The sequence below is a fragment of the Mauremys reevesii genome, linkage group 1, assembly GCF_016161935.1.
Source record: "Mauremys reevesii isolate NIE-2019 linkage group 1, ASM1616193v1, whole genome shotgun sequence".
Lineage (NCBI taxonomy): Eukaryota > Metazoa > Chordata > Testudines > Geoemydidae > Mauremys > Mauremys reevesii.
The window spans coordinates 344,772,704-344,786,222 of record NC_052623.1 but is presented as its reverse complement, the minus strand read 5'-3'; the positions used below and the strand labels follow the sequence as shown (position 1 = coordinate 344,786,222).

At 47.8% G+C, this 13,519-nt stretch overlaps 1 protein-coding gene across 1 annotated transcript in view; it reads right to left on the bottom strand.

Annotated features, from left to right (window-relative positions):
* Positions 1-13,519, bottom strand: part of FRMD4A (FERM domain containing 4A) — a 273,747-nt gene that overhangs the window by 88,043 nt on the left and 172,185 nt on the right. The window contains exon 7 of the mRNA XM_039519348.1: positions 11,565-11,587. Coding sequence (XP_039375282.1) covers positions 11,565-11,587 — 23 coding nt within the window. The remainder of the gene's footprint in view (positions 1-11,564; positions 11,588-13,519) is intronic.

The following is a 13,519-nucleotide window of genomic DNA, read 5'->3' as shown; positions in this document are numbered from 1 at the left end:
GCCCTTCAGAGCCAGGACCTGGGCCTGTTATTGAACTGTTTGCTCAGCCCCTGCCTGGAGGCCTGAGGTGCTGACTGTTTGCCGCCCAGCCAGGCTAATTCCCCCAGTTCACTGGACCTAAGTAATGAGGTGGCCTGGTTCCCAGCCACCCCAGAAGGGGACGAGCCTGGCGGAACCCCTACACCATATGACTCCAAAACTCCATCTTGTAGCTGTGATTCTACACAGGGGACAGAGGGGTTTCCACCCACAAGAGAGACTATATAAGCCCCTGGAAACCCCTCCATTTTGTCTTCAGCTGGCTCAAGAGATAGCCTCTCCACCCCAAAGAGATGCCTGAAAGAAACTGGAACAAAAGACAGTAACTACAGGGGTGTGAGTGATTGCTGGACCCAGACTAGGAGGAAGTCTAGTCTGTAAAAGAAGCTTATTGGAACATCTCTGAGGATGAGATTTACCTGCATTCAGTTTCTTACTGTATTAGGCTTAGACTTGCATGTTTTATTTTATTTGGTAACTTACTTTGTTCTGTCTGTTATTACTTGGAACCACTTAAATCCTACTTTTTATATTTAATAAAACCACTTGTTACTTATTCATTAACCCAGAGCAAGTATTAATACCTGAGGGATCAAACAATTGTTCATATCTCTCTATGAGTGTTATAGAGGGTGAACAATTTATGAGTTTACCTTTATAAGCTTTATACAGAGTAAAACGGATTTATTTAGGGTTTGGCTCCCATTAGGAACCGGGTGTCTGGGTGTTGGAGACAGGAGCACTTCTTAAGTTGTTTTCAGTTAAGCCTGCAGCTTTTGGGGGACGTGGTTCAGTTCTGGGTCTGTGTTTGTAGCAGGGTAGTGTGTCTGGCACAACTAGGCAGGGCACTGAAGTCCCAAGCTGCCAGGGAAAACAGGCTTAGAGGTCGTCTCAGCACATCAGGTGACAGTCCCAAGGGGGTTTCTGTGACTCAACCCGTCACATCTGCCATCAATAAAAAAAAGTCTGAGAAGTTTCCAAAACATATCTGGGAAACAAAGGGAAGTGATTTCCAAAATGGGCCTTTCCAAGACCCAGACCAGAAAGTTGTCAAACAGGTGACAAGTCTAATGGTGATGAACTGCCCTTGAACTGTTGGAGAAATCCCAGAACTGGTAATGCCAGCCTGTGAAAGGATGAACTAATCCGGTGAACTCTGGTGCTGCCCTTGGTAAGGGATATAATTGCACCATGGCAAAAAGTCTTTTAAGGATCAGAGGAAAAGCAGAAGTCATTCATAGTGGGATTGGATAGGGTGGCCTTCGCGGACAGTATCAACATAGCGTGGTTTAAATGTAAATGTTACCTTGGATGGCAGAGTGTTCCTGTTCCACAGAATGGGTCCATCACCATCAGAGATAGTTCAAGCTCCCTCAGACCACCCTGCCAAGTGTAGCTCAAAGGATCACCTCCTGGGCTGGACAGCAGTTCAGATTCCATGGCCCATTCAATCCTTCCGGTTCTGCCGAGACTGCCATACTACTGCTTTTTATTTTGAGGACACTGGTCTCACCAGAAATAAGCTGAGAATCCCAAACAGCCATCATGACTAATACCTGACTGAGGGGGGATTTGAACTTGTGATCTACAGGTGAAAGGCTGCCTAATATATAATTACCAAGTCCCCCGAGCAATTTGGTCACCTAGTTATGATGATTAATAATTATACTATATTAAGGAAAATATTGAAGAACAATATGAACATAGATTATAAAAAGTCCATCTACAGGTCAGCTAAGCCATTTTAAAAGAGGGGGGGTGAGGGAAAGAGAATATGGTATGGCTGACTGATTTAATCACTGTCTTGGAACTCCCCAGCTCTAATCTTGGTTCTGATACTGACTCCCTCCTTAGGCAAGTCAATTAACCCCCCTGCCTCAACCGCCCCATTGGTACATTACAAATAACAGTATCTATCTACCTCAGGGTGGCTTTGCAAAAATTAAACGTTTACAAGTTGCTCAGCAAATGAAACGTTAAAAGCTGCTGGTCCTGCAATTAATTTTAAGCTAGGTTACTTGTGCCATCTGCTCTCAGCAAATTCAGAAACTTTCTGCTACATGTAATATCAACCAGCAATTACAAAAGAAACTGCAGGCTAAATCTCCCTATTATTATCAGTCTCATAATTATCTCCACTGAATAAAAGGGGAGGAATGTGCTCTGAGACCGGGGCAGAAAAGGTGCCATTACAGGAGCAAGGTTTTATGATCACTATTGTTATGGTGCAATACGAACGGCTGCATGTTGGCTCCTGTAATTCTTAAACCCGAATTGCATAAATGCTGTTTTATTACACAGGCTGAAAATTAAGCATATAATTGTTTTTGAGATTACAATATGCACAAACGTACATTATTTTAAAATGTCATTTAGTAGCAAATTAGCCCTCTGCCTTGCTTCCCTGGCTGTTGTCACTATTCAATGTTTTGCGAGGGGATGCTCTTGTACTTTTCTCCCCATGCATATCCTGACTCAAAAAAGCTAACAAAGATGGACTGGTTTTGGAGCTATTTAAAAAGACTGGGTTTTTTACCCTTTTTTTTTTTTTTTTAACCAAGCTGGGGGACAAGTACTCTATGTGAGGGGTGTCTAGCTTTCTTGGCATTGTTGTTTAAGATCTAAAATCCTAACCCTCCATTAAATCAAAGGCAACATGAGCTTTCCCATTGACTTCAATAGGCGCTGGATCAGGCCCCAAATCAGGTAGGATTAAATTGGGGGGAAAGTTCAAACACGAGCAATATGTTCAGCTCTGCCAGGGAAAGTGATCCACAGCGGTGCAGTATGTTTCAGATGAAGTATTCAATACTTTCATAGACACCACAGGCCATAGAACTTCCCCTGAATAATTCTGAGAGCAGATCTTTTAGAAAAACATCCACATTTGATTTTTAAATGTCCAATGATGGAAAAATCCATGACAACCCTTGGTAAATTGTTCCAGTGGTTAATTACCCTGACAGTTAAAAGTGTACCCCTTAAATCCAGCCTGAATTTCTCTAGTTTCAACTTCCAGCCACTGGATCGTGTTACACCTTTCTCTGCTAGACTGAAGAGCCCATTATCAAATATTTGTTCCCCATGTTGGTATTTATAGACTGTGACCAAGTCATCCCTTAATCGTCTCTTTGTTAAATTAAATAGAGTTCCTTGAGTCTAGCACTATAAGACACGTTTTCTAATCCTTTAATCATTCTTGTGGCTCTTCTCTGAATCTTCTCCCGTTTATCAACATCCTTCTTGAATTGTGGCCACCAGAACTGGATATGCCATTCCAGTAGACTTTGCATCAGTGCCAAATATAGAGGTAAAATAACCTCTCTACTATTTGAGATTCCCCCTGTAGCGGGCCCGTGTGGCTCCCCTCCTCCCCGGGGAGGGTTGAGCCCCGGACGCCGGAAGGGGCGGGGCTACAGAGCGGTGAGCCCGCCCCTCAGAGGGTCAGGCGGCGACCCGGAAGTATAAAAGCCGGCCCTTCCAGCTCAGTCAGAGCCCAGCCACCGCGGGGAGCAGACCTGCCTGAGGGAGCTCCTGACGGGGAAGCCGCTGGAGCCCAGAGCAGTTGCCCGGACTGGCCGGAGATACCCCTCGCTCGCTACTGGGAAGACATGCCGGAGCTTCCCCATGCCACTTACGAAGAGGAGCCTCTAGGAACTTCCCCGCTACCGTGCTGTTACCCCGAGGAACTCCCGGAGCAGGATTGGCCGGACTTCCCCGAGGAACTACCGGACCTACCCCCCAGCCTGGGCTGTGAGGAACCCATGCAGTGGGACTTCCCAGGACCAGACACCGTGGAACAGGTAGGCCCTGAGGGGGATATTGGAAGTGGCCCGGGGGCAGCCGACCTCAGTCAGGCTGCTGACCAGACAATACCCATGTCAGTGTGTTGCGGGCAGGATCCCCACTGACCGTCAGCGGTAACGACCACTGCCTAGGGCCCCGGGCCGGGACACAGTGGAGTGGGTGGGCCTGTGTCCCCCCTGACACCCCACTTACGGGTGGCAGTTATCCCCCTCACCTAACCGCTCAGCCCTGCTACAAGAGGCCTGAGCTCCCTTGTACTGTTTATTGCTCAGCCCTGCTACAAGAGGCCTGAGCTCCCCTGTACTGTTTCCTGCTCCGCCTTGCAGCCAAAGGCCGGAGCCCCAGTAGACTCTGACTCTGTTGTCTAGCCTTAAAGGGACAGGGCAGAGCCTACGTGAGACCAGCAGGCCGGTGTGGCTCCCCTCCTCCCCTCGGAGGGTTGAGCCCCGGACACACCTGTTACACCCCCGTTTATAAGTTCCAGGATTGCATTAGCCCTTTTGCCCCAATGTCAGACTTGGAGTTTATCCACCACGATCCTCATATCTTTTTCAGAGTCACTTTTTCCCAGGATAGAGTCTCCCATCTCGTAAATATGGCCTGTTTTCTTTGTTCCCCGATGAGTACATTTACATTTAGCCGTATTAAAATGCATATTGTTTGCTTGCACCCAGCTTACCAACCGAGCCAGATCGCTCTTGTATCACTGACCTATCTTCTTCATTATTTACCACTCCCCCAATTTTTGTGTCATCTGCAAATATTATCAGTGATGATTTCATGTTTTCTTCCAGGTCATTAAAATAGCGTAGGGCCGAGAACTGATTCCTGTGAAACCCCAATGGAAACACACCTGCCTGATGATGATTCCTCGTTTACAGTTATATTTTGAGACCTATCTCTTAGCCACATTTGAATCCATTTAATATGTGTCAAGTTAATTTCATAACATTCTAGTTTTTTAATCAAAATGTCATGCATACCAAGTCAAACACCCTACAGAAGTCTATTACATCAACACTTTTACCTTTATCAACCGAATTTGTAATCTCATGAAAAAAGATGTCAGATTAGTTTGACGAGATCTATTTTTCATGAACTCATGTTGATTGGCATTAATTATATTAACCTCCTTTATTTCTTTATTAATTGAGTCCCATACCATCTGCACCAGTATTTTGCCTGGAATCAATGTCAGGCTAACAGGCCTATAATTATCCAGGCCTATAATTACCCAGGTCACACCATTTACCCTTTTAAAATATTGGCACAGCATTAGCTTTCTTCCAGTCTTCTGGAACTACTCCAGCATTTCCCAGTGTCTTACCCAGAGGCGCCAGGAGGGAGGCAGTCTGTGATACTTAGGACTGGGTTTATCAAAGAGTCTAAGCATAGGCGCCGAGTTTCTAATCTGCCGGGGGATGCTCCCTCTGGCTCTGCTCAGGCCCCGCCCCTTCCCACCTCCGCTCTGCCCCTTCCCTGCCCTGTTCCACTGCCTCCCCCCCGAGCATGCTGCGCCTTCGCTCCTCCCCTCCCCCCTCAGCGCCTCCTGACGCCGCAAAACAGCTGATCCGGGGCAGGCGGTAGGTGCTGGGAGGGAGGGGAAGGTGCTGATCAGTGGGGCCTGCTGGTGGGCAGGAGGTGCTGGAAGGGGGGGGTTCTGATAGGGGGGCTGCCGGTGGGTGCTCAGCACCCACCATTTTTCCCCCATGAGTGCTCCAGCCTCAGAGCACCCATGGAATAGGTGCCTATAGCCAAGTCTTCACTACCTGCAAGATCGGCGGGTAGTGATTGATCTATCGGGGATCGATTTATTGCATCTAGTGTCGACGCGATAAAATCGATCCCTGATTGCGCTCCCCGTCGACTCTGGAACTCCAGCTCGTGAGAGGCGAAAGCAGAGTCGATGGGGGAGTGGCAGCGGTCCACTTGCCGCCGTCCTCACGGCCAGGTAAGTCAACCTAAGATACACCGACTTCAGCTATGCTATTTGCGTAGCTGAAGTCGGCGTATCTTAGGTCGACACCCCCCCACCCCTCCCAGTGTAGACCAAGGCTATGAGTCTAAGAGAATTCAAGGCCTGAAGTCAATAGGCATTTTGCCACGACTTCAAAAAGTACAGAATCAAGAGCTAAGTGTCCATCTCCTATTGAAAGTCAATAGGATCTGGACACCTCATTCCCATAGGCTCCTTTAGAAATCCGAGCCTAAATGTATAATTTTTCAGTCCAAACAACCATATCCTTTGATTACTCCTCCAAAACGAAGGTGAAAAATCAATTTCCCTTAACATACAAAGGGCTTTAACTGCTTTTTTAAAACCCAGCTGAGTAGTACATCCTCTGCAATTCTGCCTTTAAAGCCATGTGAACTTGTTGGAAAATTCTTGAAACCCAATTGGCAGTAGCAGGAAAAACTCCATCTAAAGGGATATTCAGGAAAATGACACAATAATGCTCCTATTGACTCCAGGGCTCTTGATAATTACTGTCGAACTCTGCACGGAATCTAAAGAATTGGAGCAGACTGATGATAGCAAACACTGGGCCTTATAAGGCTTATTTTTTTCTGTCTTTCCTGCACCATGGGTTTCCATCCCAGGGTTGCTGATGACCTATGTTTTGGCTATGGCTACACTAGAGAGCTTATAGCATGGCACACATGTGTCTTTATGTGTTTCTAATGGGGGAAAATAGGCACCATCTGTGACTATTTACATATTTAATTTTACATTGGGTGATAACCTTTTCTACATTTAGAGTCGGGGAAAAGTTCAGGAGAGTCGGAGAAGTCAGAATCTGAGGGAGCGTGCTGAGGGGTGGTGCTGCAGCGTGGCTGCTGTCTTTTGTATAACCACGGTGTTAGCAGACAGACTTCCGCTGAATGGCAGCTTTTGGTGTATGATATTCTGCTACTGAATAGCCATTGGGCAGGCCCCTGCCCCCAAGCCACACAGAAGTGTAGGCTGGCAGAGGGGCAGAGCTTCCTGTCCCTTGAAATTCTTAACAGTTAGGTCACAAAGACTGTCTGTCAGCAAACTCACTATAGTACCAACATTTCCTTCAGTGAAGCCACTCTTACCCATTGCAGACATTGGCTGTCTGGCCATCCTGTCAAAGGGCAAACCAGAGTGCATCTCTGCCCCTGGAACCAATTTCCACCCAAGGTTTCAATCGGTTCCAGGCTTACATACCATCTGCTTTGCTTTGAATGATGATGGTTGCACATCACCTGTAACTCATTCAGAATGCATCTCAGCCACACACGGCTGCCACCACTTGAATCAAAGGCTGTGTCTACACTACCACTTATGTTGGTATAACTTATGTCACTTCAGGCACAGGTGCTGACTTTCCTTTTTCCAGGTGGGTGCTTCACCCCCGCTCTGCCCTGAGGCCCCCCTTTGCTTGCTGTGGGGGGAATCAGCAAGGCCTGTCAAAGTATGGCTCGAGCCTGCACTCAGGTGGAGTTGCACATTGTCAATCAGCCTAGGCTCTGGTTCAGGACTGGGCGGTAAACAAAGTCACTCAGCCTGGGCCTGCAACCAAAGTCAGTTATCTCAGGCCTTCATTCAGCTAGCCTGAGGGAGTGGGAGTCTGTCACCCACCGCTTGGGTGGCAGGGGGGATGCAGGCCCTCCCACTCCACTGTGTCCTGGCTCAGGGCCCTAAGGGTGGTGGAGGGGTCTGCCACTGCGTCACTGGGGATCCAAGCCGCAACACACTGATTCACCCTCTGCCAGCGTTGCAGCCAAATAGGGGTCTACTACCCCAGGGCTACTTCCACACTCCCCCTCCAAGGGTACCTGCTGATCAGTGAGATAAGATGATCGGCGGGGACCTCAGTTGCCAGCAGTAGCTCTGCCGAGGTTGGGCCAGCCAGTGGTCCGGGACAGTCGTCTGTCTCCTGCGCGGTCGAGTCGTCCAGAGGTCTGGGTGGGCTGGGCCAGTCATCTGCCAGGTCAGTCCAGGCTCCAGGCGGTCTGGACCAATCGTCTGCACTCTGCGGGCCTGCTGCCACCTCCCAGCATGAGAGCTCAGAGGAAGCATTTGTCCCCTCCAGTGGCTAGGCCATAACTGAGCTTCCGGGTCCCGCCTTTATACTTCTGGCCCCGCTGTTGGTGTCCAAGGGGTGGAGCTAGGGGTAGGGCTCCGCCCACCCTCTTCCTCTGTGTCTAGGGACAGCCCGTCCACCTCACTACAATCCCCCAGCACTGGACAACTCATCTTCCCCAAGACTTGCAGCAGGAGCAGCCATCCTGGGAGAGGTGATAACTGATCAGGGGAGAATGGCAGAAAGTAGCCACCTGAATTTTGTGAGGTCACCTCTGACTTCCAGGAGGGTTTGCACATTCCCAAATCACGTTCAGAATGCACAAAAACCTCGTCACCATGTGATGTCACCTCTCAGGATGGTGAGGTTTTGATGTCATCATGCCTACATCGCCGGCTGGCAGGCGGGGCGCCGGCGGGGCTTCGAGAGGGGGGCGGGCGGCGGTTGAGAGCTCCGCGCTCGGCCCTGCCATGCCTGTCCACCCGCCAGAACGCCCCGAGCGCCAGCCGGGCGACGCGGCGGGGCCGTCTTCGTCCGGCTTCCCCGCGCGGTTGAGCCCGCGCGCGCAGCGACCGCGCGGCCGCGCGGCCCGGGCCCGACCTGCATGCCGCAGGCGGAGGAGCTCCGGAGCCGCGAGAGAGGGGGAGGGGACCCGCCCCGGGAAGGGCGGCGCGCGCTCCGGCGCTGCGGGGGGGGCCTACTTTCTAGAGCCGCCCCTGTACATCGCACTGTGCTGATGCCAAGCTGTGATGTAAAGATCAAAGCACCATAGGGCTAGATATCACACCACGCTAGTCCCCACAGATAGGAATTCTGCAACAAGTGCTTTCATGGGAATTCTCCCTTCCTTAAAGTTAAGCACCCGCTTAAGTGCTTTGCTGGATTGGGGCCAAAAAGAGACCGTCTCCTGAACGATAAATCTGACACTGTTTTCAGGCAATAAGTTTGCTGAAATTTTCCATTTTCCTTCTAAACATGCATCTCTTAGACAGTTTTGTTTCTGCAGAAAGCAGAGTTCAATAGTGCAGCCTTCATGAAATGTATGCTGTCATTTACAAGATTCAATCTTTAAATCTCAGTAACAAAGACACTTTGTAACTGCAAAGCTTCTCCATATCAGACAATAGCAAATTCCATTAGTAACAACATTTCAACAATGATAAACCTCAAACGCAGATAGGTAACAACAGGAGCCACCTTCAGCCCTGGCATACATAGGTACAACTCCTATTGTCTACAAACAAAAGTTACTCCTGCTTGCATCTGGATGAATTTATCCCTAAGACTTCAAGTTCATACATTGCTGTGTTGGTGAAACCCGTAAGCACAAATCTCAGTGGGTGAAATCCTGGCTCCAGTGAAGTTAAAGGCAAAACTCTCATTGACTTCAGTAGTGTCAGGATTTCACCCAATAAGTAAACCCTCTCTAGTGAATGTGAAGTGCTCATGAAAGGTGCTGGATGGATGTTCCTGGAGAAAGGACATAAAGTAGCGCAAGTTTCTCCTACCCTGCTCCTAAAACATGCCTCAAACCCAGCCTACAGGTCAGTCTCCAAAGCCCATTCATAGCTTGGCCTCTGTATCATGAGACCGTCAACAGGGTGCCAGTTATAATGGTGGGGTTTGGAAAGCAGATACTACATTGAGACCATCAAACTCACAGAGACCACCACGCAATGAAGACTTTCTTTCACTTATCAAAATTAGCTGGCTACACAGAGAGGACACCTTGCAGCAGTGTGGCCTACTGGATTGTGCACTAGAAATGGACTCAGGAGACCTGGATTCTACTCCTAGCTGTGACCTTGGGTAAGTTATTGCCACACTCTATGTCTCAGTTTTTCCTTCTGTAAAATGGGAATCCTGAGACCCTTTTTAAAGTGCTTTGTGATCTACAGATGAAAAGCACCTTATAAAAACTTGGTACTACCTTTACTCTGACATGGAGGGCCATTTAGCCCCACCTATGGTAGGATTTTCTGTGATGTTGAAACCTGACCAACTCATTTGACACAGAGCAATGAATAGCCTTCAGTTGGTGAAAACTCTCCACTGCTACTTCCAGCTCTGCACTGGACTGGAATCGGACACCTAAAGGTGAAAGGTTCTACATCCAATCCCCCTGAACCACCTCACCCAATCTGCTCTGTCCTTAACCTTATTTAAGTCCAGCCTGTGCATGTTTTTTTATGTACAGGATACTCTGCTGTTCATAACCCTGTGTGTGCTGGAGGGTGAGGTTATCATGGGGTTTGATTGTCAAGTGAGGGACACTTTCCCAGTTCAAAGTGTTTTAAATCAGCCTGAATAATAAAATAGCTGAATGTCTCTCCTAGCTACCTAACTAAATGGCACTGCTGATAACGGTTGGAATTGAGACATAAAGCAAGATCAGGCTTGTGTCTCCTTGTCACAGACATGTCAGGATTTCACAAGCCGACTGGGACTCTGAAAAATGATAGGGCAGAACCAGAGTTTCTTTTTGTTGAGTGTCATCTCACATTCCTGGTTGTTGCAGGGCGAGGTTACAATGTTTGCGATGCACGTTCCATCTTTCCAGTTTTAAAAAAAATTAAACTTATGTTAGTGCTGCTTAAAAGTCCTAGCCTGCCAGAGCTGGAGAATGAAGTCTTGTTTTATCTGGTCCTCTGTTTAGTCACAATCTTCTGTTCATCCCTGGTAGCACTGTGAGCATTCTACCAATGCACCTCAGCCTTGACTGGAAGGACCTTCTCTAGGGGCTGCATCCCTGCCCATCCATTTGCTAGCTTTCCTTCTGAGATCAGCTGCAAGGATGATTGATGGTGGTTCTCCAGCTGCAGTCAGTTTGAGAGCAGTACAGTGTAATCTATAGTGGGGTTTGTTTTTGTAACATGGACCTAGGTCTGCTAAGTATCGGAGTGAGAGCATCCATGGAGTTTACACAGGGCACTGAACAGCCATCAGATGACAATGACTTTCGGTCACTCCTGACCTGCACCTGATAGGGATAGCTCAGTGGTTTGAGCATTGGCCTGCTAAACCCAGGGTTGTGAGTTCAATCCTTGAGGAGGCCACTTAGGGATCTGGGGCAAAAATTGGTCCTGCTAGTGAAGGCAGGGGGCTGGACTCGATGACCTTTCAAGGTCCCTTCCAGCTCTAGGAGATTGGTATATCTCCAATTATTACCTTTATCTGTGCTGGTAACTCCGATGCTGTATATTTCATTAACAATCCCTTGAGCCATCTAACCCCAGCCACCGGTGAATTTTTCAGCACTTCTGAAAATCAGGCTCAAACTCGGAGGTCCCCCCATTCAGAGGCCACCTAATACCAGTTAATGAGAGAATTTTAACATCAAGTCCTGCTGGACATGTGATATTACAACAATGATTGTGGGGGAGTCATTTCCTCAGCAATTTCCTTCTGCAGGCTACCCTGTTTCCTGAACTTCACAAACACATCAAGAAATTCACAAACAATGTAGTCACAAACAATACGGTTTTCAATATGTGGTCTGGGCCAGGGCTGCATTTTGGACCTAAGTTATTACAGGAAACATGATGTCTAGGCTAACAACAGTGTGAAGAGTTCCCCATTGCAATCTAGTTACAAACTGTCACATCAGTCCCCCAGCAGATGTAATCAATTTCATGGTCAGAACAAAGGAACTTCCAACAAACTTACCTTGCAAAATCTCCTTTCGCCTCCTGTAAAAAGATGGAAAAAAACCCAACATTTGTCACTAAAATAGCAACATTTACTTCAGAAAAGATACATTTCTAGATTTGTCACTTACAAATATCAGTCAACAACAGTTTCCTTACTTAACAAATTCCAATGGTATTGTCAGTATCAAGCCTTTCAACTAAGTTGGACTTGCTGTACCGCTCTGGGCTGCGATCTGGACAGATCTTACAAATCAAATAGGGTTAGGCACAGCAAGTAGATCAGGCCGATGAGACTCTATGCTGCTAGTGGATAGCTAGGGTAAGTGCTGCAGGAAGTAGTGCTGGCGAATTACTACGGGTATGGCTACACTTGCAGCTGAAGTTCGAGTGTGGTTGCAGCGCCAGCGCTGGGAGAGAGCTCTCCCAGCGCTGCACGTACTCCACCTCCCCGTGGGGATTAGCTTACAGCACTGGGAGCCGCGCTCTCAGCGCTGGGGCGCTGTTTACACTGGTGCTTTACAGCGCTGTAACTTGCTGCGCTCAGGGGGGTGTTTTTTCACACCCCTGAGCGAGAAAATTGCAGCGCTGTAAAGTGCCAGTGTAGCCAAGGCCTCAGTGTGTTCTTAGTATTAAACCAGTACTCCTGTATGGTTAGGGGACAGTGCATTGCTAGAAGATCTCCAAAGTACAAGTGAGTTGTGGTCACTGAAAACCCCGACACCTTTTGCAAATATTAGCCTCACTGCTTGGATCAGTTTCCAGTCTGAGTAATTACATTCTGCATATCTAAATTTCCCATTCTGCTTTTTGTTGGATACAGTGTTTTTCTTAAACTTCTGTCCTTCCTACCTAAGAAAGTACTTAGGGAAACACTGAACATATATTTTAGATGTTTCATCCATGAAAGCATTGTGATCGATCTATCAACATCAAAGTCAAATCCTACACTGGTGTGTGGCGCTCCACTCCAGTGATGGCATCAGGACCAGAATTTGGTACCTGCTGGAGTCTTGTAGCCATATTTTGATATCTGAAGCATCCCCAAAATTGGTTGTGTCACATTCCCAAAATACACAGTGGTTGCCATTGGAAAGTCAACATTTACCAAGAGTTACACACTTTGCTTTAACACGGTAAAATTTATAGTGTAGACAGAGCATTGTAATCATTTAGTTTGCATCTGGCCAGTAGTGGAGCCTCCACAATGGGCATGTCTTCATTGCAGACCTAACCTGGGTGTTGCCCGTAATTCCCTTCCCATCCATGGTGCTTTAAACCCGGGCTAGTTAGCCTGGCTGGGTGTGCCAGCTAGAGCTCAGCTGCTGCTTTCATTTGGGTATCCCACTTACTTTGCAGTGAGGACACAAGCTGAACTTGAGTGCTGACAGTCCTCCAATGCCTTCTCATACGTCCCCTTGTGTGTGCAGGACACACACATTCTCTCAAAATTCACTAAGAACGAATCGTAGAGTTGCTCGGGCTACTGCAGTACAAAGAAGCATGGGATATGCCCCCAGAAGTGCTGGCGACACACAAGGGTGCATGCAGAATCAGTGAGGACACAGCCACTTGGGTTTGACTTTGCAGTATGGCTAACCTGAGCTGACTCTGCAGTGCAGGCACTGAATCAAAACAGCTAGCTGAACGATCCACCTTGTTCTCTACTGGAGTGTATTGCACACAAAGGTGGTAATAATTGCAACTTGGTCACATATAAAAGTATGGTTTGTGTTGCTTAATTTCATTAAGTCACACTTCAAACTACTCCCGCAATGTGAGTAATATCCTGTGTTTGTTTGTGATGGTAAATACTTCAGATCCCAGTAGCCGGGGGCTACAGTGGCATACTAGCCAGGGCTTACATCTATAGATGCTAATTGCTCAAGTTTTTCATTAGGATGCAGGGACAAACAATAGATTCCTATCCCTAGCACTTACTCTCACAATGAGCCTGCTGTCTGAGATGTGTAT